Raw genomic sequence first — 22,561 nt, 5'->3', positions numbered from 1 at the left:
TTTTTTTTATATGTTTGTTGTTTAATCTACTTTTATTTTTTCATCTATTTTTTTTTTTTTATCCATTTTTTTTTTTTTTATTTCCATTTTTTATTTTGCTGTAATCTGCACAAAAATATGAAATACGCCTAAATAATGTTTACTGTGTCATCTTTACACGGGTCACGGTCAGATAATGTACTGATGACTCTTTGGCCTTCCTCTATCATCGTCATCATCATCGTTATTCGTCCCATTGATTGATGGTTTTTGCCGCTTTTGCTCTCGGATTGTGCATTGAACCCCTCGGAGCAGCTCAGTCTCCGGTCTTTGTGCGCAGGACGGATTCTCTTTTTGGCTCCACGTTACGAGTACATTCGGGATTTCTTAAAGGGACCTGTCCGGAATCTCTCTGTCCTCCTCTGTAGACAGGGCACTGGGTCTATTGCCGCTCCTCCTGAAGACACCAGCAGGGAAGCCGCTCACAGGGTGGAGTGCAGCTATTAGGCACTGGCATGTCTCTTGCTCCACTTCCTTGAGTGTCTTTGCTGTTGATGTGGCGTCCAACCCGGGGTCCAATTCTTCACCATTTATGATGGCGGAGGAGGGGGGAACAACTAGTGGTGAGATGCCTGTCACTTTAAGGGTCTTGCTGACGGGTTCCTGACTTGACATATTTGTAGACAAATCTTTTCTGTGGATGATCGGAGGGTCATAGCAAGTAGAGGACCACAGACCACCTGCTGCTAGGACTCCGGAGACCCTCATAGGCAGAATTTGTGGACTGTCACTGTAGTCGGCTTGCGCTGTGGTGGATTGGGGTGAGGGGGACGAGCCCTGGTAATGCTATTTACTAATTGTCAGCAGAACTTCTGCCGATACCAATCCTTTCCATGCGAGAACTTGTGGATCTGGAGCGTCACTAGCGCCCCTAGTGTTCGGTCAGTTATCTACCGATTCAGTGCAGCGACGGGGGAGGGTGCAACAATCTCATGTGATGGGGGGAGAGCGCTTCACTCGAATGTCTCAGCAAGTGACTGCCGGGTCCCTGGAGCTTCACCAGCTAGAAAAGCGCCTGCCTGGCCCCAGCGCTACAACAGGGAAGCAGCAGATAATGTACACACGTGTTATCGGACGGGAAACCGCACTCTATCGCTTCACCGAAAGTGAATATTTTGTGGAACAAGATCTAAAGTTAGAAGTGAAGAGGTAGAAATCTCACATCTTACAAAAAAAGTACATTATTATTATTATTATTGGTTTATTTTATATTTATTATACTTTTATATTATTTTTTATGTACTTTTATGATATTATTATTATTATCATATTTATAAATATTATTACTATTATTATAATTTTTTTATTTATTATATTTTAACATTTTAAAATGTTTACTTTTATTATATTACTATTATGATTTTATGTATTATTGTTTTATTTTATATTTATTATATTTTTATATTATTTTTTATTATATTATTAGTAGAATTATTATTATATTCTTATTATTTCTTATTTTATTTTATTTTTTTATTATGTATTGCTGTTTTATTATTTGCTGCCATTATTTTATTAGTATATTATTATTTTATTATTATTGTTATTAATATTATTATAATTTTTATTATGTATTCTGTTTTATTATTACTATTATAATTATTTTATTACTATTATTATTTTATGTATGTATTAGGCCGGATTCACACCAGCGTGTTAAACGTTCGTGGGACGGCTGTTGAAACCGTTGCGGACCTATGTTATTCAATGTGGCCGTTCACACAGCCGTTGTGAAGGGTCCGTGGGAAAATAGGACATGTCCGTATTATCACGCATCACTCCATAGACTCTCCACTAGGGGGGATGCGTGACATCGCGTCCCTCAGCGCTGAGCACGGGTGCACCTCGGACGTAAAAAACCGCAGTTTTTCACGTCTGAGATGCGCAGCGCTCGTGTGAATCCGGCCTTAGTGTGATAATTATGACCTGTCCTTAGAATTGGCCATAAATGTTTGATCGGTGGAGGCTTAACTTCTATGACCCCCACCGATCGCCACAATGAAGGGACCTGACATAAGCTGCAGTACCGGGCGTAGCCGCTCTTACAGATAAGCCGCTGTGCCCATGTAAAAAGTGAAGGCGCCCCTTGTGGTGACGGGTGAGGTTCCTGAAGATTGGACCCCCCCGATCAATCATTGATGGCATTTTCTAAGGACCGTCCTGGAGTGAGATTATTAGTAGAATTACAGGCGGCACTTGTTTGGCTTTGTGGATCCGGTCTCCGTTTTCCCCCCCCCCCCCCCCCCCCTCCTCCCGTGTTCAGTTTTGTTGCTTTCAGCAGCATTTCCACTATCATCCCGCAGGGGGAGCTCCAGACCCTGGCACTCCTGTGCTGTGTTACTGGCATCGCCCCAGATGAAGCAGAGCTGCAAGTGTCAGCCCCTAAATCTCCACATTAGGAGCGGTTCATGTTTCTGCATTTCATCTGCTCCGTTTATTATTTTATTTCCTCAGGTTTTGGCACAAACCAGAAATTTCCCAAATGTTCTGCTGAAAAAATGCGAAATTCCAAGCAACGTCCTCCCTGTAACATGAGTCTGTATATATATATATATATACCAGGCCGCAGGCAATACATACAGGCTTAGATACACGGCTCAGCAGACAGTATCACACATTATAGGATTAGATACACGGCTCAGCAGACAGTATCACACATGACAGGATTAGATACAGGGCTCAGCAGACTGTATCGCACATGATAGGATTAGATACACAGCTCAGCAGACAGTATCACACATGATAGGATTAGATACAGCAGCTCAGTAGACAGTATCACACATGATAGGATTAGATACACAGCTCAGCAGAGAGTATCACACATGATAGGATTAGATACACGGCTCAGCAGACAGTATCACACATGATAGGATTAGATACACAGCTCAGCAGACAGTATCACACATGAGAGGATTAGATACACAGCTCAACAGACAGTATCACACATGATAGGATTAGATACAGGATAAGTAATGTAATGTATGTACACAGTGACTCCACCAGCAGAATAGTGAGTGCAGCTCTGGAGTATAATGCAGGATATAACTCAGGATCAGTACAGGATAAGTAATGTAATGTATGTACACAGTGACTCCACCAGCAGAATAGTGAGAGCAGCTCTGGAGTATAATACAGGATGTAACTCAGGATCAGTACAGGAGAAGTAATGTAATGTATGTACACAGTGACTCCACCAGCAGAATAGTGAGTGCAGCTCTGGAGTATAATACAGGATATAACTCCGGATCAGTACAGGATAAGTAATGTAATGTATGTACACAGTGACTCCACCAGCAGAATAGTGAGTGCAGCTCTGGAGTATAATACAGGATGTAACTCAGGATCAGTACAGGATAAGTAATGTAATGTATGTACACAGTGACTCCACCAGCAGAATAGTGAGTGCAGCTCTGGAGTATAATACAGGATATAACTCAGGAGCAGTACAGGATAAGTAATGTATGTACACAGTGACTCCACCAGCAGAATAGTGAGTGCAGCTCTGGAGTATAATACAGGATATAACTCAGGATCAGTACAGGATAAGTAATGTAATGTATGTACACAGTGACTCCACCAGCAGAATAGTGAGTGCAGCTCTGGAGTATAATACAGGATGTAACTCAGGATCAGTACAGGATAAGTAATGTAATGTATGTACACAGTGATTCCACCAGCAGAATAGGGAGTGCAGCTCTGGAGTATAATACAGGATGTAACTCAGGATCAGTACAGGATAAGTAATGTAATGTATGTACACAGTGACTCCACCAGCAGAATAGTGACTCCAGCTCTGGAGTATAATACAGGATGTAACTCAGGATCAGTACAGGATAAGTAATGTAATGTATGTACACAGTGACTCCTCCAGCAGAATAGTGAGTGCAGCTCTGGAGTATAATACAGGATATAACTCAGGATCAGTACAGGATATGTAATGTATGTACACAGTGACTCCACCAGCAGAATAGTGAGTGCAGCTCTGGAGTATAATACAGGATGTAACTCAGGATCAGTACAGGATAAGTAATGTATGTACACAGTGACTCCACCAGCAGAATAGTGAGTGCAGCTCTGGAGTATAATGCAGGATATAACTCAGGATCAGTACAGGATAAGTAATGTATGTACACGGTGACTCCACCAGCAGAATAGTGAGTGCAGCTCTGGAGTATAATACAGGATGTAACTCAGGATCAGTACAGGATAAGTAATGTAATGTATGTACACAGTGACTCCACCAGCAGAATAGTGAGTGCAGCTCTGGAGTATAATACAGGATGTAACTCAGGATCAGTACAGGATAAGTAATGTATGTACACAGTGACTCCACCAGCAGAATAGTGAGTGCAGCTCTGGAGTATAATGCAGGATATAACTCAGGATCAGTACAGGATAAGTAATGTATGTACACGGTGACTCCACCAGCAGAATAGTGAGTGCAGCTCTGCAGTATAATACAGGATGTAACTCAGGATCAGTACAGGATAAGTACTGTAATGTATGTACACAGTGACTCCACCAGCAGAATAGTGACTCCAGCTCTGGAGTATAATACAGGATGTAACTCAGGATCAGTACAGGATAAGTAATGTAATGTATGTACACAGTGACTCCACCAGCAGAATAGTGAGTGCAGCTCTGGAGTATAATACAGGATGTAACTCAGGATCAGTACAGGGTAAGTAATGCATGTACACAGTGACTCCACCAGCAGAATAGTTAGTGCAGCTCTGGAGGATAATACAGGATGTAACTCAGGATCAGTACAGGATAAGTAATGCATGTACACAGTGACTCCACCAGCAGAATAGTGAGTGCAGCTCTGGAGTATAATACAGGATATAACTCAGGATCAGTACAGGATAAGTAATGTAATGTATGTACACAGTGACTCCACCAGCAGAATAGTGAGCGAAGCTCTGGAGTATAATACAGGATATAACTCAGGATCAGTACAGGGTAAGTAATGTAATGTATGTACACAGTGACTCCACCAGCAGAATAGTGAGCGAAGCTCTGGAGTATAATACAGGATATAACTCAGGATCAGTACAGGGTAAGTAATGTAATGTATGTACACAGTGACTCCACCAGCAGAATAGTGAGTGCAGCTCTGGAGTATAATACAGGATGTAACTCAGGATCAGTACAGGATAAGTAATGTAATGTATGTACAAAGTGACTCCACCAGCAGAATAGTGAGTGCAGCTCTGGAGTATAATACAGGATGTAACTCAGGATCAGTACAGGATAAGTAATGTAATGTATGTACACAGTGACTCCACCAGCAGAATAGTGAGTGCAGCTCTGGAGTATAATACAGGATGTAACTCAGGATCAGTACAGGATAAGTAATGTATGTACACAGTGACTCCACCAGCAGAATAGTGAGTGCAGCTCTGGAGTATAATACAGGATATAACTCAGGATCAGTACAGGATAAGTAATGTATGTACACAGTGACCCAACCAGCAGAATAGTGAGTGCAGCTCTGGAGTATAATACAGGATGTAACTCAGGATCAGTACAGGGTAAGTAATGTAATGTATGTACACAGTGACTCCACCAGCAGAATAGTGAGTGCAGCTCTGGAGTATAATACAGGATGTAACTCAGGATCAGTACTGGATAAGTAATGTAATGTATGTACACAGTGACTCCACCAGCAGAATAGTGACTCCAGCTCTGGAGTATAATACAGGATGTAACTCAGGATCAGTACAGGATAAGTAATGTAATGTATGTACACAGTGACTCCACCAGCAGAATAGTGAGTGCAGCTCTGGAGTATAATACAGGATGTAACTCAGGATCAGTACAGGATAAGTAATGTAATGTATGTACACAGTGACTCCACCAGCAGAATAGTGAGTGCAGCTCTGGAGTATAATACAGGATGTAACTCAGGATCAGTACAGGATAAGTAATGTAATGTATGTACACCGTGACTCCACCAGCAGAATAGTGAGTGCAGCTCTGGAGTATAATACAGGATGTAACTCAGGATCAGTACAGGATAAGTAATGTAATGTATGTACACAGTGACTCCACCAGCAGAATAGTGAGTGCAGCTCTGGAGTATAATACAGGATGTAACTCAGGATCAGTACAGGATAAGTCATGTATGTACACAGTGACTCCACCAGCAGAATAGTGAGTGCAGCTCTGGAGTATAATACATGATGTAACTCAGGATCAGTACAGGATAAGTAATGTATATACACAGTGACTCCACCAGCAGAATAGTGAGTGCAGCTCTGGAGTATAATACAGGATGTAACTCAGGATCAGTACAGGATAAGTAATGTCATGTATGTACACAGTGACTCCACTAGCAGAATAGTGAGTGCAGCTCTGGAGTATAATACAGGATGTAACTCAGGATCAGTACAGGATAAGTAATGTAATGTATGTACACAGTGACTCCACCAGCAGAATAGTGAGTGCAGCTCTGGAGTATAATACAGGATATAACTCAGGATCAGTACAGGATAAGTAATGTATATACACAGTGACTCCACCAGCAGAATAGTGAGTGCAGCTCTGGAGTATAATACAGGATGTAACTCAGGATCAGTACAGGATAAGTAATGTAATGTATGTACACAGTGACTCCACCAGCAGAATAGTGAGTGCAGCTCTGGAGTATAATACAGGATATAACTCAGGATCAGTACAGGATAAGTAATGTAATGTATGTACACGGTGACTCCACCAGCAGAATAGTGAGTGCAGCTCTGGAGTATAATGCAGGATATAACTCAGGATCAGTACAGGATAAGTAATGTAATGTATGTACACAGTGACTCCACCAGCAGAATAGTGAGTGCAGCTCTGGAGTATAATACAGGATATAACTCAGGATCAGTACAGGATAAGTAATGTAATGTATGTACACGGTGACTCCACCAGCAGAATAGTGAGTGCAGCTCTGGAGTATAATACAGGATGTAACTCAGGATCAGTACAGGATAAGTAATGTAATGTATGTACACAGTGACTCCACCAGCAGAATAGTGAGTGCAGCTCTGGAGTATAATACAGGATGTAACTCAGGATCAGTACAGGATAAGTAATGTCATGTATGTACACAGTGACTCCACTAGCAGAATAGTGAGTGCAGCTCTGGAGTATAATACAGGATGTAACTCAGGATCAGTACAGGATAAGTAACTTTAACTTTGTGCATTAGTACATTTTTATAAAAAAAATATATTCCTTTCTGGCTGTACCAAAACATGAGGAAATAACTAGTAAAGTCAAGTTCTAGGAATCCTGTTGGAGCTGTAATGGTTTGTCCTCTGGACTGACTTCTTTAGGGCACGTTCAGACGTGGCGGACAGTCCGCAGTGGAATTCTGCAGCAGCCGTTTTTTACATTTGTTTCTATACATTTTTAGGAAACTTAGTTCAGACGTTGCAGAAAATAACTGCAGAATTTCCCTCCGCAGCAGCTCATGACGTTGCAGAGAAGAAGCGGAATTCAGCATTTGCAATGCAAAAACTGAAATCTGTGGCGTCCGCTGTGTTTTCTGCAACGTCTGAATTACCTGTCAAATATACAAATGTTGCTGCAGATTCATTGCGTAATTGCCCCAAATCTGCACCAACATTTGCAGCGGAAATACTCCGCCATGTCTGAACATAGCCTTAGAGTCCTGAATATTCAATCATTCTATTTGTGCAGCACAACTGGTGCAAAGCTTGTATAATCATACTGCACAGTACCACTTCTCCTGTCCTGTATACTGGGTGTAATTCTCAGTATCTGTATTATTCTGTATATATGGACACTGCACAGTATCACTTCTCCTGTCCTGTATACTGGGTGTAATTCTCAGTATCTGTATTATTCTGTATATATGGACACTGCACAGTACCACTTCTCCTGTCCTGTATACTGGGTGTAATTCTCAGTATCTGTATTATTCTGTATATATGAACACTGCACAGTACCACTTCTCCTGTCCTGTATACTGGGTGTAATTCTCAGTATCTGTAATATTCTGTATATATACACTGCACAGTACCACTTCTCCTGTCCTGTATACTGGGTGTAATTCTCAGTATCTGTATTATTCTGTATATGTGGACACTGCACAGTACCACTTCTCCTGTCCTGTACACTGGGTGTAATTCTCAGTATCTGTATTATTCTGTATATATGGACACTGCACAGTACCACGTCTCCTGTCCTGTATACTGGGTGTAATTCTCAGTATCTGTATTATTCTGTATATATGGACACTGCACAGTACCACGTCTCCTGTCCTGTATACTGGGTGTAATTCTCAGTATCTGTATTATTCTGTGTATATATGGACACTGCACAGTACCACTTCTCCTGTCCTGTATACTGGGTGTAATTCTCAGTATCTGTATTATTCTGTATATATACACTGCACAGTACCACTTCTCCTGTCCTGTATACTGGGTGTAATTCTCAGTATCTGTATTATTCTGTATATATATACACTGCACAGTACCACTTCTCCTGTCCTGTATACTGGGTGTAATTCTCAGTATCTGTATTATGCTGTATATATATATACACTGCACAGTACCACTTCTCCTGTCCTGTATACTGGGTGTAATTCTCAGTATCTGTATTATTCTGTATATATGGACACTGCACAGTACCACTTCTCCTGTCCTGTATACTGGGTGTAATTCTCAGTATCTGTATTATTCTGTATATGTGGACACTGCACAGTACCACTTCTCCTGTCCTGTACACTGGGTGTAATTCTCAGTATCTGTATTATTCTGTATATATGGACACTGCACAGTACCACTTCTCCTGTCCTGTATACTGGGTGTAATTCTCAGTATCTGTATTATTCTGTATATATGGACACTGCACAGTACCACTTCTCCTGTCCTGTATACTGGGTGTAATTCTCAGTATCTGTATTATTCTGTATATATATACACTGCACAGCACCACTTCTCATCTTTTTTAATAAATGTTAACAAACATACACATGCCATAAATCCGCACATACAATACACGGGTCAAAAACCAACACAAAATGAACAAGTTATAAACACATTATCAATCTCAGCCGCCTCCTCTCTGGTCCAGATCACATTCCTACCAGCACTCAGTCTTCTGTAGAATTATAACTCACATCATCCACACATCACTCTCATCATCCACACGTCACTCACATCAGTATAAATACAAATACACAAAACTCATAGTCACAACATCAATCCAGACGCCTCAAAAGGAACAAAATCAGTAACAGTCTAAAAAATAACATAAATAAAATTGTTAAACCACAATAAAACCAAAAACTGACCCTAACCGGTCCATGTGCCCATCAAAGTATATTAAACCCCTTTAGGACACAGCCTGTTTTGGCCTTGTGGACACAGCCTATTTTTTCAAATCTGACATGTGTCACTTTATGTGGTAATAACTCCGGAATGCTTTTACCTATCCAAGCGATTCTGAGATTGTTTTCTCGTGACATATTGTACTTTATGTTAGTGAAAAAATTTGGTCGATAAATTCAATATTTATTTGTGAAAAACTTCAAATTTTAGCAAAAATTTGCAAAAATTTGCATTTTTCTAAATTTAAATGTATTTGCTTGTGAAACAGATAGTAATACCACACAAAATAGTTACTAGTTAACATCCCCTATATGTCTACTTTATGTTTGCATCATTTTTTTTCACGTACTTTTATTTTTCTAGGACGTTACAAGGCTTAGAACTTTAGCAGCAATTTCTCATATTTTCAATAAAATTTCAAAAGGCTATTTTTTCAGGGACCTGTTCAGTTCTGAAGTGGCTTTGAGGGCCTTATATATTAGAAAGTCCCCATAAATCACCCCATTTTGAAAACTGCACCCCTCAAGGTATTCAAAACCACATTCAGAAAATATTTTAACCCTTTAGGCGTTTCACAGGAATTAAGGCAAAGTAGAGGTGAAATTTACAAATTTCATTTTTTTTGCCGAAATTCATTTGTAATAAAAAAAAATCTGTACCACAGAAGTTTTTACCAGGGAAACGCAACTCAATATTTATTGCCCAGATTCTGCAGATTTTAGAAATATCCAACATGTGGCCCTAGTGTCCTAATGGACTGAAACACCGGCCTCCGAAGCAAAGGAGCAGCTAGTGGATTTCGGGGCCTCCTTTTTTTAGGAATATATTTTAGGCACCATGTCAGGTTTGAGGAGGTCTTGTGGTACCTAAACAGCCGAAACCCTCCCAAAGTGACCCCATTTTGGAAACTACACCCCTCAAGGCATTTTTCTAGGGGTATAGATAGCATATTGACCCCACAGTTTTTTTGCAGAATTTAGTGGAATTAGTCTGTGAAGATGAAAATCACCTATTTTTCTGTGGAAACATAGAATTTTTTCATTTTTACAAGGAATAAAGGAGAAAAAGCACCCCAAAATTTGTAAAGCAATTTCTCCCGATTACGGCAATACCCCATATGTGGTCGTAAACTGATGTTTGGACCCACAGCAGGGCTCAGGAGGGAAGGAGCGCCTTTTGGATTTTGGAGCGCAGATTTTGCTGGATTGGTTTTCAGTGCCATGTCGGGTTTGCAACGCCCCGGAGGGACCAAAACAGTGTAAACCCCCCAAAAGTGACCCCATTTTGGAATCTACACCCCTCAAGGAATTTTTCTAGGGGTATAGTGAGATTTTGGCCCGTCAGGATCTTTTTTAGAGCTAAGGTGACCAAAAAACAGCGATTTTGGCGCTTTAAATTCTTTATTTATTACAGCGTTCACCGTGCGCAATAAATTACGTTTTAATTTATTCTGCCGGTCGGTACGATTACGCCGATACCATATGTGTATAGATTTTTTTACGTTTTGCAGCGTTTGCACAATAAAATTAAGTTTCTATAAAATAATTTATTTTCTGGGACACGCTATTTTGAGCCGTAACGTTTTTATTTTTTCGTCAAAAAAGCTGTGGGAGGTCTTGTTTTTTGCGGGACGGGTTGTAGTTTTTATTGGTACCATTTTGGGGTAAATGCGACTTTTTGACCACTTTTTATTCTATATCTTGGGAGGGGTGGTGACCAAAAAATAGCGATGCTGACAGTTTTCCGTTTATTTTGTTTGCGGCGTTCACCGTGCGGAAAAATTAACATTATAGTTTCATAGATTGGGTCGTTACGAACGCGGCGATACCAAATATGTGTACTTTTTTTTTTAACGTTTTCATTTTTTCCCTATAATAAATGACTTATTATAGGAAAACAAAACCTTTTATTTTTACACTTTTATAAAACATTTTTATTAACTTTTTTTTACTTTTTACACTTTATATTTTTGTTTATTAACTTTTTTTTTACTTTTTACACTTTCTTTTTTTGACCTGCAGCTCTGATCGCTGCTAGAATACATTATACTACCTAGGTAGTGTAATGTATTCCAACTGTCAGTGTGACGTCACAGTCACTCTGACAGTTGGTCTACGAGGATCAGCAGAGGCTGATCCTCATAGGCTGACATACATGGCAGACCTGGGGGCCGTTGTCTGGCCCCCGGGTGCCATCACAAGCATCAGAAGCCCCCACGATTGCATGGGGGCTGCTGATGCGCTACAAACCCGCTACATGCGGAGATCGCAATCGAGCCCCGCATGTAACGGGTTAATTGCCGAAATCAGCGGCGATGAGCCGCTGATCGGCAACACTGGAGAGTGTCAGCTGTCGGGGACAGCTGATCTCCAAGTTCCCGATGCACACTGTCGCCGACAGTGTGCATCGGGAACGGCACAGTGACTTTCTGTCACTCTGACAGGAAGCCTATCAGGACCAGCCGAAGGTTGGTCCTGATGGGCTTCTGTCCATGGCAGACCCGGAAGCCATTGTTTGGCTTCCGTTTGCCATACTAACTATCGGCAGACCCCGCGATTTCGGACGGGGGTCTGCCGATATGTTAGAAACCCCTAAAATTCGGCGATTGCACCCGATCGCCGAATTTAAGGGGTTAATGCGCCGAAATCAGCGGCAAAGGACCGCTGGCCGGCAAGAGGGGAGTGTCAGCTGTCGGCGACAGCTGACCTCCTGGTTCCCGGTGCACACTGTCGCCGACAGTGTGCACCGGGATTAACTCAGTAACTGTACGTCCTCGTGCGGGAAGTAACTTCCCGCAACGACGTACAGTTACGTCCTGGTGCGGGTAGGGGTTAACCAAGGAAAATGCGAAATTCCTACATGAGAAAACACAACATGTGCCTAATTGGCAAATAACCCCCCTTTTTTTTTTTTTTTTCTATTTTTTTTTTTTTTTTACATTTGTCAATTTTTTTTTTTTTTTTATTATTATTTTTTTCCCTCCACCCTTTTTCTTAACCACAAATCCGCAATATGAATACCAATTAGTAACCAATATATACAATATATACAAAGCAATACTGAACATACATATATATATATATATATATATACACATTATACCCAATTCAAGACCAATGTCCAGTCCAAAGTCCGTACCTTTAAGCTCCGACCGACACCATCGTCCATCCTTCAATGTCTCTTTGATCGGGCCCGGCTTTTTCTTATTATTTGTACCCCCCCCTCCCCCCCTTTCCCCCCCCTCCCCACCTAACATCTAACCCCCTCACATCTATACAAAAATACTACACTCTACAAGATATAGTAAGTAAAGACTCAGCCTGTACAATGGCATACATTACCTGACATAACACATAACACATCCTTAACAAATCCTACCCACAAGGCCCTGGTTCGGTACCTGCAAGCCCTATATTCATCATCAACTATACAGAAAACAAAAAGCTACAGTGACAGCATTAGCCCCCACCAGGAATAGAGACGACTAGACTAGGGCACGCTGAAGGAGAAACCCCTCCAAAGCATGGAGGCCCTACTCGTGCCCAGTCTCTCGAACTCCAAAGAACGAACCTTCCCCAGGTCACCGAGAATGTTCCTCACCACCTCTTCCTCCGGGAGGGTTTTTTGTCTGGTTGATACAAAACACCGTGCGTTCCACGTGCCGTACCTGACCGCTAAGCTGACTAAGAATAAAGTGCCCCGATCTCGACCACCCAGGTGTCTGAATGTTCCATAGGCCCATTCCGCATAGGAGAGACCGGTCAGACCAGGCCAACCAATGGAGGCACCCACCCTGCTGTAGACCCCTGTATTGAGGGGACAATGAAGCAGGAAGTGCTCCATGCTTTCCAGCACGCCGCCACACTCCTCCCGGGGACAACCCCTTTCCTCAGGGTTCCTGTGTTTCAAGTTGTCCCTCACATACAGTTTCCCATGGAAGCAACGCCAAGCCAAGTCCCAAAACTTTAAAGGGATCCTACTAGAATTTAAAACCCTCAAACCAACCTCCAGATCCCGACTTGGGCAGTCCCTGAGCGCCAGGGGCTTCTGGAAATGGGTCAACAGAACCCTGTTGTCAAGGAGCCTCCTTGACAGAGTCCTGATCTCCCACATCCCCAGACCCCACCGGCGAATTGTTTTCAGAACCACGGTAGCGTAAGCCGGAAGATGCCCATGCGGCGTGCGAAGGTCCTTCACTTGCCCTCCTGTCTCCCATTCCTGGAAGAAAGGCCGAAACCACCCCCTGCAGGAGACTACCCACGGAGGAGCCCTCTCTTGCCAGAGGTTTGACATGTTGATCTTTACAAAGGTATTAACCAGGAATACCACAGGGTTGACCATACACAACCCCCCTAGTCTCCTCGTACGGTATGTCACCTCCCTCTTGACTAGGTTCAGCTTATTCCCCCATAACATCTGGAAGAACAAGCTGTAGACCCGAGTCCAGAGAGGTTCTGGCAAGATGCAGACACTGCCCAAATAGATTAACAAAGGGAGCAGGTAAGTTTTGATCAAGTTGACCCTTTCTCTGAGGGTCAAAGACCAACCCTTCCACTGGTCGACCTTCTGAGCGGCGATCTTTAGCCTGCTGTCCCAATTTTGTTTGGGGTAATCCCCCTGGCCAAATTCGATACCGAGAATTTTTACAAACTCCTGAGGCCCTGGAAGAGTGTCCGAGAGATCAAAGGTAGGATCTCCCCCTCCCAGCCAGAGACTCTTACACTTATCCTGTTTGATCATGGACCCGGATGCCTCCGAGTAGCGGTCAACTTCAGACATCACCCTCAAAAGAGCGGCCAACCCAACCTCAAAAGAGCCAACCTCAAAAGAGCGGCCAATCCAACCGTTCACAAGCGGAAAACTCTCTGCCCCTGCATACAAGATCTTAAGCCAATCAACAAATCCCCCCGGCAGACCATACCTCAGAAGGACCGACCAGAGATACTCGTGATCAACCCGATCAAACGCTTTTGCCTGATCCAAGGACAGCAAGTACCCCTTCCAACGGCCCGCCCTACTCTGCTCCACTGCCTCTCGGACACCGAGTACAGCGCTAAACGCGCTGCGGCCTGGAACAGAGCAATGCTGAGCCCCCGAAAGGAGCCGGGGTGCAAATTTCACCAGCCGATTAAACAGCACCTTTGCCAGAACCTTTCTGTCCACATTGAGTAGCGCTATGGGACGCCAATTCTCAATGTGCGATGGGTCTTTACCCTTTGACAGGATGATCAGGGCCGACCTCCTCATTGACTTCGGCAAAGTGCCCGAGGAAAGACACTCATTCAACACCTCAGTCAACAGGGGAACTAAAATGTCCTTAAAGGTCTTGTAAAATTCAGACGTTAAGCCATCTGGACCCGGCGACTTCTTGAGGGCAAGCCCTTCAATCGCCAGTCTCACTTCCTCTTCCCTGATCGCCTCTGCCAAGACACCAAGAGAGGGGTCTACTCCTGGTTCGGGGACAGTTTCAGCCAGGAAAGCCGACATCGCATCCCGATCAAGATCCATCTTTCCCAAGAGGTGCGAGTAAAAGGATCTGACGACCTCCAAGATCCCTGATCTGGACCTTTTCAGGGATCCTGTACTGTCCATCAGTCCTGAAACCACTTTACTATTTACTGACATCTTGCAGTTCTTGTAGGGGTCGGGCGAGCGGTACTTCCCAAAATCCCTCTCAAAAACTAAAGATGCGTGTCTATCATACTGGCAACTCTTAAGCAAAGATTTCACTCTGGAGATGTCCTCGCGGTCACCTCCAGTCGAGACAAGATGCTCGAGTTTCCTCCTCAGGCCCTGATACAGGCGATACCTGTCCAGGCTCCTGAGGCTCGAGAGCTGGCGGAAGAAACTCGCCACCCTTTTTTTGAACATCTCCCACCACTCCGACTTACTGCTACAAAGATCTAGTAACGGTACCTGGCTCTGAAAGAAATCCTCAAAGGACCGTCTTATCTCCGCTTCTTCCAAGAGAGACGAATTGAGCCTCCAAAAGCCTCTTCCCATCCGGGGGGTCTCTGCAACATTCAGAGAAAATAAAATTAAACAGTGGTCGGAGAACTCCACCTCAACGACGGACACTGCCGAAGAGATGGCATCCTCCTTTAAATAAAACCTATCTATTCTAGACCTACAACTACCTCGATAAAAGGTGAATCCCGCGTGGCCTGGGGTGTGCCGGATGTGGACATCCACCAGGCGAGCCTCACTAGCTATCCTATTTAGGGCCACACAGTCATAAGTCAGCCTGTCTCTGGAACCTCCCCTATCTTGGGACCTCGTGGCAGCATTGAAGTCCCCTCCAAAGACCACCTGCCGACTCGTAAAAAGATAGGGCTTGATCCTCATAAAGAGACTTTTCCGGTCCCAGCTGGTTTGGGGACCATAGATGTTAATGAGCCTGAGCTCCTGTCCCTTCATGAGGACATCCAAGATCAGGCACCTCCCCATTTCTAATTCAATAACCCGTCTGCATTCTACCGATGCGGTGAAAAGAACCGCCACCCCGCTACCCGGCTCGGCCGCAAGAGACCAATAAGATGGTCCACGCCTCCACTCCTTTTTCGCTTTATGTATGGCTGCCAAGTCTGTCAGCCTGGTCTCTTGCAAAAATAAAATGTCGGCCTCAATTCGGCCGAGAAAATCAAAGGCCGCAAATCTAGCCTTGTCAGATTTAATGCTGGCGACATTAATAGATGCCAGCGTCAACGGGGTGGGTGCCGCCATCCTGGGTGATTGAATTAGATGACCTTTTTCCCCTTGCCCTTCCCCTGGTTTTTATCACTGTCTGATGAAGAGCCGAGGGCCCTTTTGAGGGATGCTGATGTGTCCATATCCTTCCCTTCCTCCACCTCCTCACCAGCACCACTATCAACCTTACCTCCAGGCTCCGGGACAGCGCTTCTCCCTGAGGGTTCCGCATGCCCTGAGGCAAGAAGCTGGACGCCCCCCACAGACCCCCTCGTCACCTTTGCCACATCCTCGCCCCCACACTCCTCATCTGAAGAGGAGATGTCCCTGAGGGTTTGAAAGCGGTTTGAGAGAACAACAAGAGGTGAGTCGGTTGGGCTTTCCTTAGGCACCTGGACCAGGGGAGGAGAAGATTTCTTATCTCCCTTTTTTTTCTTTTTAGCACCCTGCTTGCGCTTTTCATCTAGCCACCGTCTACTGTCCTCATCCATACTTTCATATAGCGAGGAACATGAAGAAGCGGCTTCCTCCTCCCTCTCCAACCTCCTGACCTCTTCATTCAAGTCCTGTTCCCCCAGGGCCTCAGTAGCAATGACACTTGCCGCCGGAGCAGGGCCAAGGGTTACCCCAGTTGCCTGGGGCTCCCCGAGCTCCCTACTCCTTCGACGGTTCTCCAATCGCCTTAACTTGGAGGGTGACTTGCCTTTCTTCCCTGGCCCCTCAGCCCCTTCACCTCCACCAGTGCCAACCACGGCAGGAGCAACCTCTCGGCTTTCTCCCGCTGGGCCCGCCATGGCGTTGGCAAAGGAACGAGGGCAGCGACTGAATGGGTGACCTAGATCCCCACACAGGTGACACCGAATAGCCCCACAGGATGTGGCAAGATGACCTATCCCCCCGCACAACGCACACTTCTGCACTCTGCAGTGGGCACTGAAGTGCGTGGGGTCACCACACCTGTGGCAGAGCTTCGGCTGCCCCTGGTAAAAGGCCAGGATTCGGTCCCTTCCTAAAAAGGCTGAGGAAGGGATGTGGGTGACAGTACTTCCTGAACGCTTTAATTTAACCATAAAGGTCCAGGCCCCTGACCAGATGCCAAATTCATCCCTGTTTTTTTTGGGGACCTCCGTTACCTCCCCGTACCTGCTGAGCCAGGTCATAATGTCCATACAAGAAAGACACTCATTGCAAGTTAGGACGGTCACCTTCTTGATTTCGCTCTGACGAGACAACGCTTGTACAGCGAAGTCTCGCCAGCCGGGCTCATTCTTCACCAGCTCATAATTTGACCAAAAGAGCTCCAGGCCCTCCGGCCGAACAAAGCTGATGTCAAATACTGGGGTGCCATAGGGATGTATCAGGGCAAAGATGTCGATCGCCCTGAAATTCATCTTCAAGAGAAGCTCAACTATTTTTGCCCTAGGTGGGCACGTATCATTGCCTCTCCAGCGAAGACGAACAACATTCCTACGAGCCCCCCCAGGCCCGGCTGTCGGAAGGGTCCACACAGTTTCCCCTTCCCTTTCTTCTCGGAAAGCAGTCAGGCCATGCCTGTCTATCCAGAAGGACAGATCAACCGCTCGGCCCTCTACCATTATTGTTCTCTCACCCTTTTTAAGGGCCTCCAGGAGGCGCCGCTGTAAAATACCGTCCCCAGAGCCTGAAGATGAGGAGGAGGCCCCAGCAGTGACACTGGCATAACTGCGAGTAGTCACCCCTGGGGGGGCAGATGGACCGGCCTCACTAGACCTCATACCCCTGGCAGTAACATTCCCACCACTCACCCCGGCCCCAGACACAAGAGAGGGACCATTATCAATAGCACTCGTACCTGCACCATTCATACCCTCACCATTATTAACAGCACTTGTACCGGCACCATTCATACCCTCACCATTATTAACAGCACTTGTACCGGCACCATTCATACCCTCACCATTATTAACAGCACTTGTATCGGCACCATTCATACCCTCACCATTATTAGCAGCACTTGTACCGGCACCATTCATACCCTCACCCTCTGGACCAGCAGTAAAAAGTGTTTTTGGGCCGGATGTTATCGCCTCGGTGTCATCAGGTTTCCCCTCAACCTCATTAGCGTGACATTTATTTACTTGAGATAATCCTTCCTTCTTAGAGCCAGCAATGCCCAGACTCGCCCTCACCCCTGGCAAAGCTGGCTCCCGGGCTGGGGATTCATGTGACGCAGCCACCAAAGGAATACTAGTGACTGCGCCACCGGACCCAATGACCGCAAGCTTGGGGGGACATTCAACCGTGCCGTCAGTCCCAGCAGCCCCTTCATGCTGCCGCCGCTCAGTAGCACCAACGGGTTCCAGGGACACTGGAATTTTCGCTGCCAGCTCTGGTGTCGAGCCGCCCCCCATTACTGAAGAGGAAACCTGAGCACCAGAGCTTTGTTCTGCACCCAACGCTGGGCCACCAACATTATCTGGCGCTATTGACGCCTTAAAAACGCCACCAAAAACGCCACCGCTACTATGACAAGCAGGGACATTAGCCTCCATTATCACGCCATCATTGATCTCCCCGCTTTCCTGCACCGGACCCACTTCAGGGCCCGGGCTAGGCTGGATCACGGGGCTTGTGCAGCGAGCTGACCCTGCGGCCAGCTGGGGTAGCACTGGGTGGGGAACAAACTTAAAACTGACCTCCTCCACGATTTTTCCAGCCTTTCTGGATTTTAGTCGCCGCCGGGCTTTGCGCTTTGCTGCGCGCTTGGCATTAACTTTCTCCTCTGGACCCAAGTCCGCGCCAAAAGAAAAATGCTGCAGACTCACCGGAGACTGGAGCTGCCGTATTTCCGCCATTAGCCTCCCACCTGAATTGCTGCTGCTGATGTCCTGGTCACAGGTGTCCCCCTCACCAGCTGAGCTGGAGTCCATGGGTAAAGCCACTTGCTCTGCAGGCAGCTCGCTGCACGTGCTCCGCTGGCCAGACGCACCCGGACACATTTCCTCCTCCTCACCCTCATCATCTGTCTGCTTTCCAGGGTCACAGACACCCTTCATTGCCCGGAACCGATCATCATTAAGGAGTTTCTCCTTGAAAGGTCCACTATTCTCCAAAATAAACTTGCGCTTTTCTTTCAGGGCATCCACCTCAGATTTGAGATCCCTGATAGTCGCCATTACTACCAACCTCTTTGCTCCAGAAGTGGCGTGCGACCGAACCCGGGCTGCTTTCAGCTCCTCCTGGAGCTTCCGAATGGCCTTCCCGGCGTCCTCATACCCACGGAGGCACTCCGCAACACGGGAGCTAAAGGTGGTTGTTGACTCCGTGGCACGTAGTTCACCCCAATCTGCCTCCACACCATCATGCATGCTCTGCTGCACATCTCCAGGAGCGATCCTGCTGGCTGCAACACCAGGAACCTTGCGGCTTTCCTGGCTTTCTGACCTGGTTTCAGGCGGGGGCAGGATCGGGGCCACATCGCTGTGACCCCGACTAGATCTTCTCACCCCCACAACTTCGGCCGGTTGCTGAACGCTCCCGCTACCCGCCGGCCTAGACCGGGTAACAGGAGGCTGAGAAGCACTTGGCTGGGAAGAACTTCCTCTCATCCCAAGCAGCAAACTCTCTCCCTGGAGGGGAAAGAGCCGACACCCGGAAAGAGCTTCCTCCAACACCCAGACAGCACACACCGCTCCTCCTGTCCTGTATACTGGGTGTAATTCTCAGTATCTGTATTATGCTGTATATATATACACTGCACAGTACCACTTCTCCTGTCCTGTATACTGGGTGTAATTCTCAGTATCTGTATTATTCTGTATATATGGACACTGCACAGTACCACTTCTCCTGTCCTGTATACTGGGTGTAATTCTCAGTATCTGTATTATTCTGTATATATACACTGCACAGTACCACTTCTCCTGTCCTGTATACTGGGTGTAATTCTCAGTATCTGTATTATTCTGTATATATATATACACTGCACAGTACCACTTCTCCTGTCCTGTATACTGGGTGTAATTCTCAGTATATGTATTATTCTGTATATATATACACTGCACAGTACCACTTCTCCTGTCCTGTATACTGGCTGTAATTCTCAGTATCTGTATTATTCTGTATATATACACTGCACAGTACCACTTCTCCTGTCCTGTATACTGGGTGTAATTCTCAGTATCTGTATTATTCTGTATATATGGACTCTGCACAGTACTACTTCTCCTGTCCTGTATACTGGGTGTAATTCTCAGTATCTGTATTATTCTGTATATGCACTGCACAGTACCACTTCTCCTGTCCTGTATACTGGGTGTAATTCTCAGTATCTGTATTATTCTGTATATACACTGCACAGTATCACTTCTCCTGTCCTGTATACTGGGTGTAATTCTCAGTATCTGTGTTATTCTGTATATATATACACTGCACAGTACCACTTCTCCTGTCCTGTATACTGGGTGTAATTCTCAGTATCTGTATTATTCTGTATATATGGACACTGCACAGTACCACTTCTCCTGTCCTGTATACTGGGTGTAATTCTCAGTATCTGTATTATTCTGTATATATATATACACTGCACAGTACCACTTCTCCTGTCCTGTATACTGGGTGTAATTCTCAGTATCTGTATTATTCTGTATATATATATATACACTGCACAGTACCACTTCTCCTGTCCTGTATACTGGGTGTAATTCTCAGTATCTGTATTATTCTGTATATATATATATACACTGCACAGTACCACTTCTCCCGTCCTGTACACTGGGTGTAATTCTCAGTATCTGTATTATTGTGTATATACACTGCACAGTACTACTTCTCCTGTCCTGTATACTGGGTGTAATTCTCAGTATCTGTATTATTCTGTATATATACACTGCACAGTACCACTTCTCCTGTCCTGTATACTGGGTGTAATTCTCAGTATCTGTATTATTCTGTATATATGGACACTGCACAGTACCACTTCTCCTGTCCTGTATACTGGGTGTAATTCTCAGTATCTGTATTATTCTGTATATATACACTGCACAGTACCACTTCTCCTGTCCTGTATACTGGGTGTAATTCTCAGTTTCTGTATTATTCTGTATATATATACACCGCACAGTAGCACTTCTCTGTTTGCTGGGCACATACTCTCCACCAGAGCTGACACTCTACATATGACGCTGTGTTGTGCGTTTTCTCCTCCGGTATTGATGATTCGTCTTTGCGCTCCGCAGGTTCTGCTCTTGGTATCGGGGTGCGGTTTCATCTATGTTTCTGGAGGGTCCCGTTTCCCTCCTCCCGCTCCTGCTGATGCCCTCCGTGTGCCCGGGGGAGCGCTGGCATCGTTACATTAATTACAGGGAAGCAGTAATTTGCAGCAGACAGGTGACATCCCCGGTGGGGACGAGTTGTGCACCGCAGCACGCGACACCTGAGCCCCCTGCACCAGCGTCACCAGCCGGCTACATTAACCCCTAGTGAGACCCGACCTGTCCTCACAGCCTGTCCCCATCTTTTCCTGACATACTCTGTGCTGCTGGAGATCCTGCTCTTTCCACTATGTTACTCTCAGTCTGGGACCTCCCACAAGATCAGCACACTTCTTTTTCTGTAATACTCTGTGCTGCTGGCCACCCTGTTTTTTTCACTTTGTTATTCTGAGTCCATGACCTTTCACTAGGTCAGCCCACTCCTCTCCTGAAATCCTCTGCGATGCTGCAATGTTGTGTTTTTGTTATCAGATGGTATCATCTTTCCTGAGCTGTAATCAGTGTATAATAAGGTGTGGGGGAGGGGTGACGTATAATTGATGCTGCCGGCAGCGGAGCAGATGTCGGTGGTAATTGTATCAGGGGTTTCTCCTTAATCCTCCATCTCTGCCGTGGCCCCCGGAGAATCCGCCTCTTACTGCGCGACCGAGACTGTGATGACGGGTAATGAGGTCGGAAGACAGAAGTGGAGTTAAAGGGCAACTCCACCCACAACAGCAATCTCTGATTATCCTTGTTTCCTGGGATCACCCTTACTCCATGTTATACTCTGTCATGAAGGTTGTCACAGCCCCGCCCCTTACTCTCTGGTTATACTGTATCATGGAGGTTGTCACAGCCCCGCCCCTTACTCTCTGGTTATACTGTATCATGGAGGTTGTCACAGCTCCGCCCCTTACTCTCTGGTTATACTGTATCATGGAGGTTGTCACAGCTCCGCCTCTTACTCCCTGGTTTTACTGTATCATGGAGGTTGTCACAGCTCCCCCCTTATTCCATGGTTATACTGTATCATGGAGGTTGTCACAGCCCCGCCCCTTACTCTCTGGTTATACTGTATTATGGAGGTTGTCACATCTCCGCCTCTTACTCTCTGGTTATACTGTATCATGGAGGTTGTCACAGCCCCGCCCCTTACTCTCTGGTTATACTGTATCATGGAGGTTGTCACAGCCCCGCCCCTTACTCTCTGGTTATACTGTATTATGGAGGTTGTCACATCTCCGCCTCTTACTCTCT

General features: G+C 45.4%; 1 protein-coding gene across 3 annotated transcripts in view; it reads left to right on the top strand.

Annotated features, from left to right (window-relative positions):
* The window catches only part of LOC142748409 (transcription factor COE3-like), a 124,871-nt gene that overhangs the window by 17,841 nt on the left and 84,469 nt on the right, over positions 1 to 22,561 (top strand). The window contains exon 1 of one of the 3 annotated variants that reach the window (XM_075855522.1): positions 1,090 to 1,188. The exons of the other annotated variants lie outside the window; for them this stretch is intronic. Within the exon in view, the coding sequence (XP_075711637.1) occupies positions 1,094 to 1,188 (95 nt within the window). The 5' untranslated portion in view covers positions 1,090 to 1,093. Of the gene's footprint in view, positions 1 to 1,089; positions 1,189 to 22,561 lie in introns of those variants that run through there. 3 annotated transcript variants of the gene reach the window in all.

Source organism: Rhinoderma darwinii, chromosome 1 (assembly GCF_050947455.1).
Source record: "Rhinoderma darwinii isolate aRhiDar2 chromosome 1, aRhiDar2.hap1, whole genome shotgun sequence".
NCBI classification, from domain to species: Eukaryota; Metazoa; Chordata; class Amphibia; order Anura; family Rhinodermatidae; genus Rhinoderma; species Rhinoderma darwinii.
The sequence above is the reverse complement of the archived record's forward strand: the minus strand, read 5'-3'. Positions and strand labels throughout refer to the sequence as shown.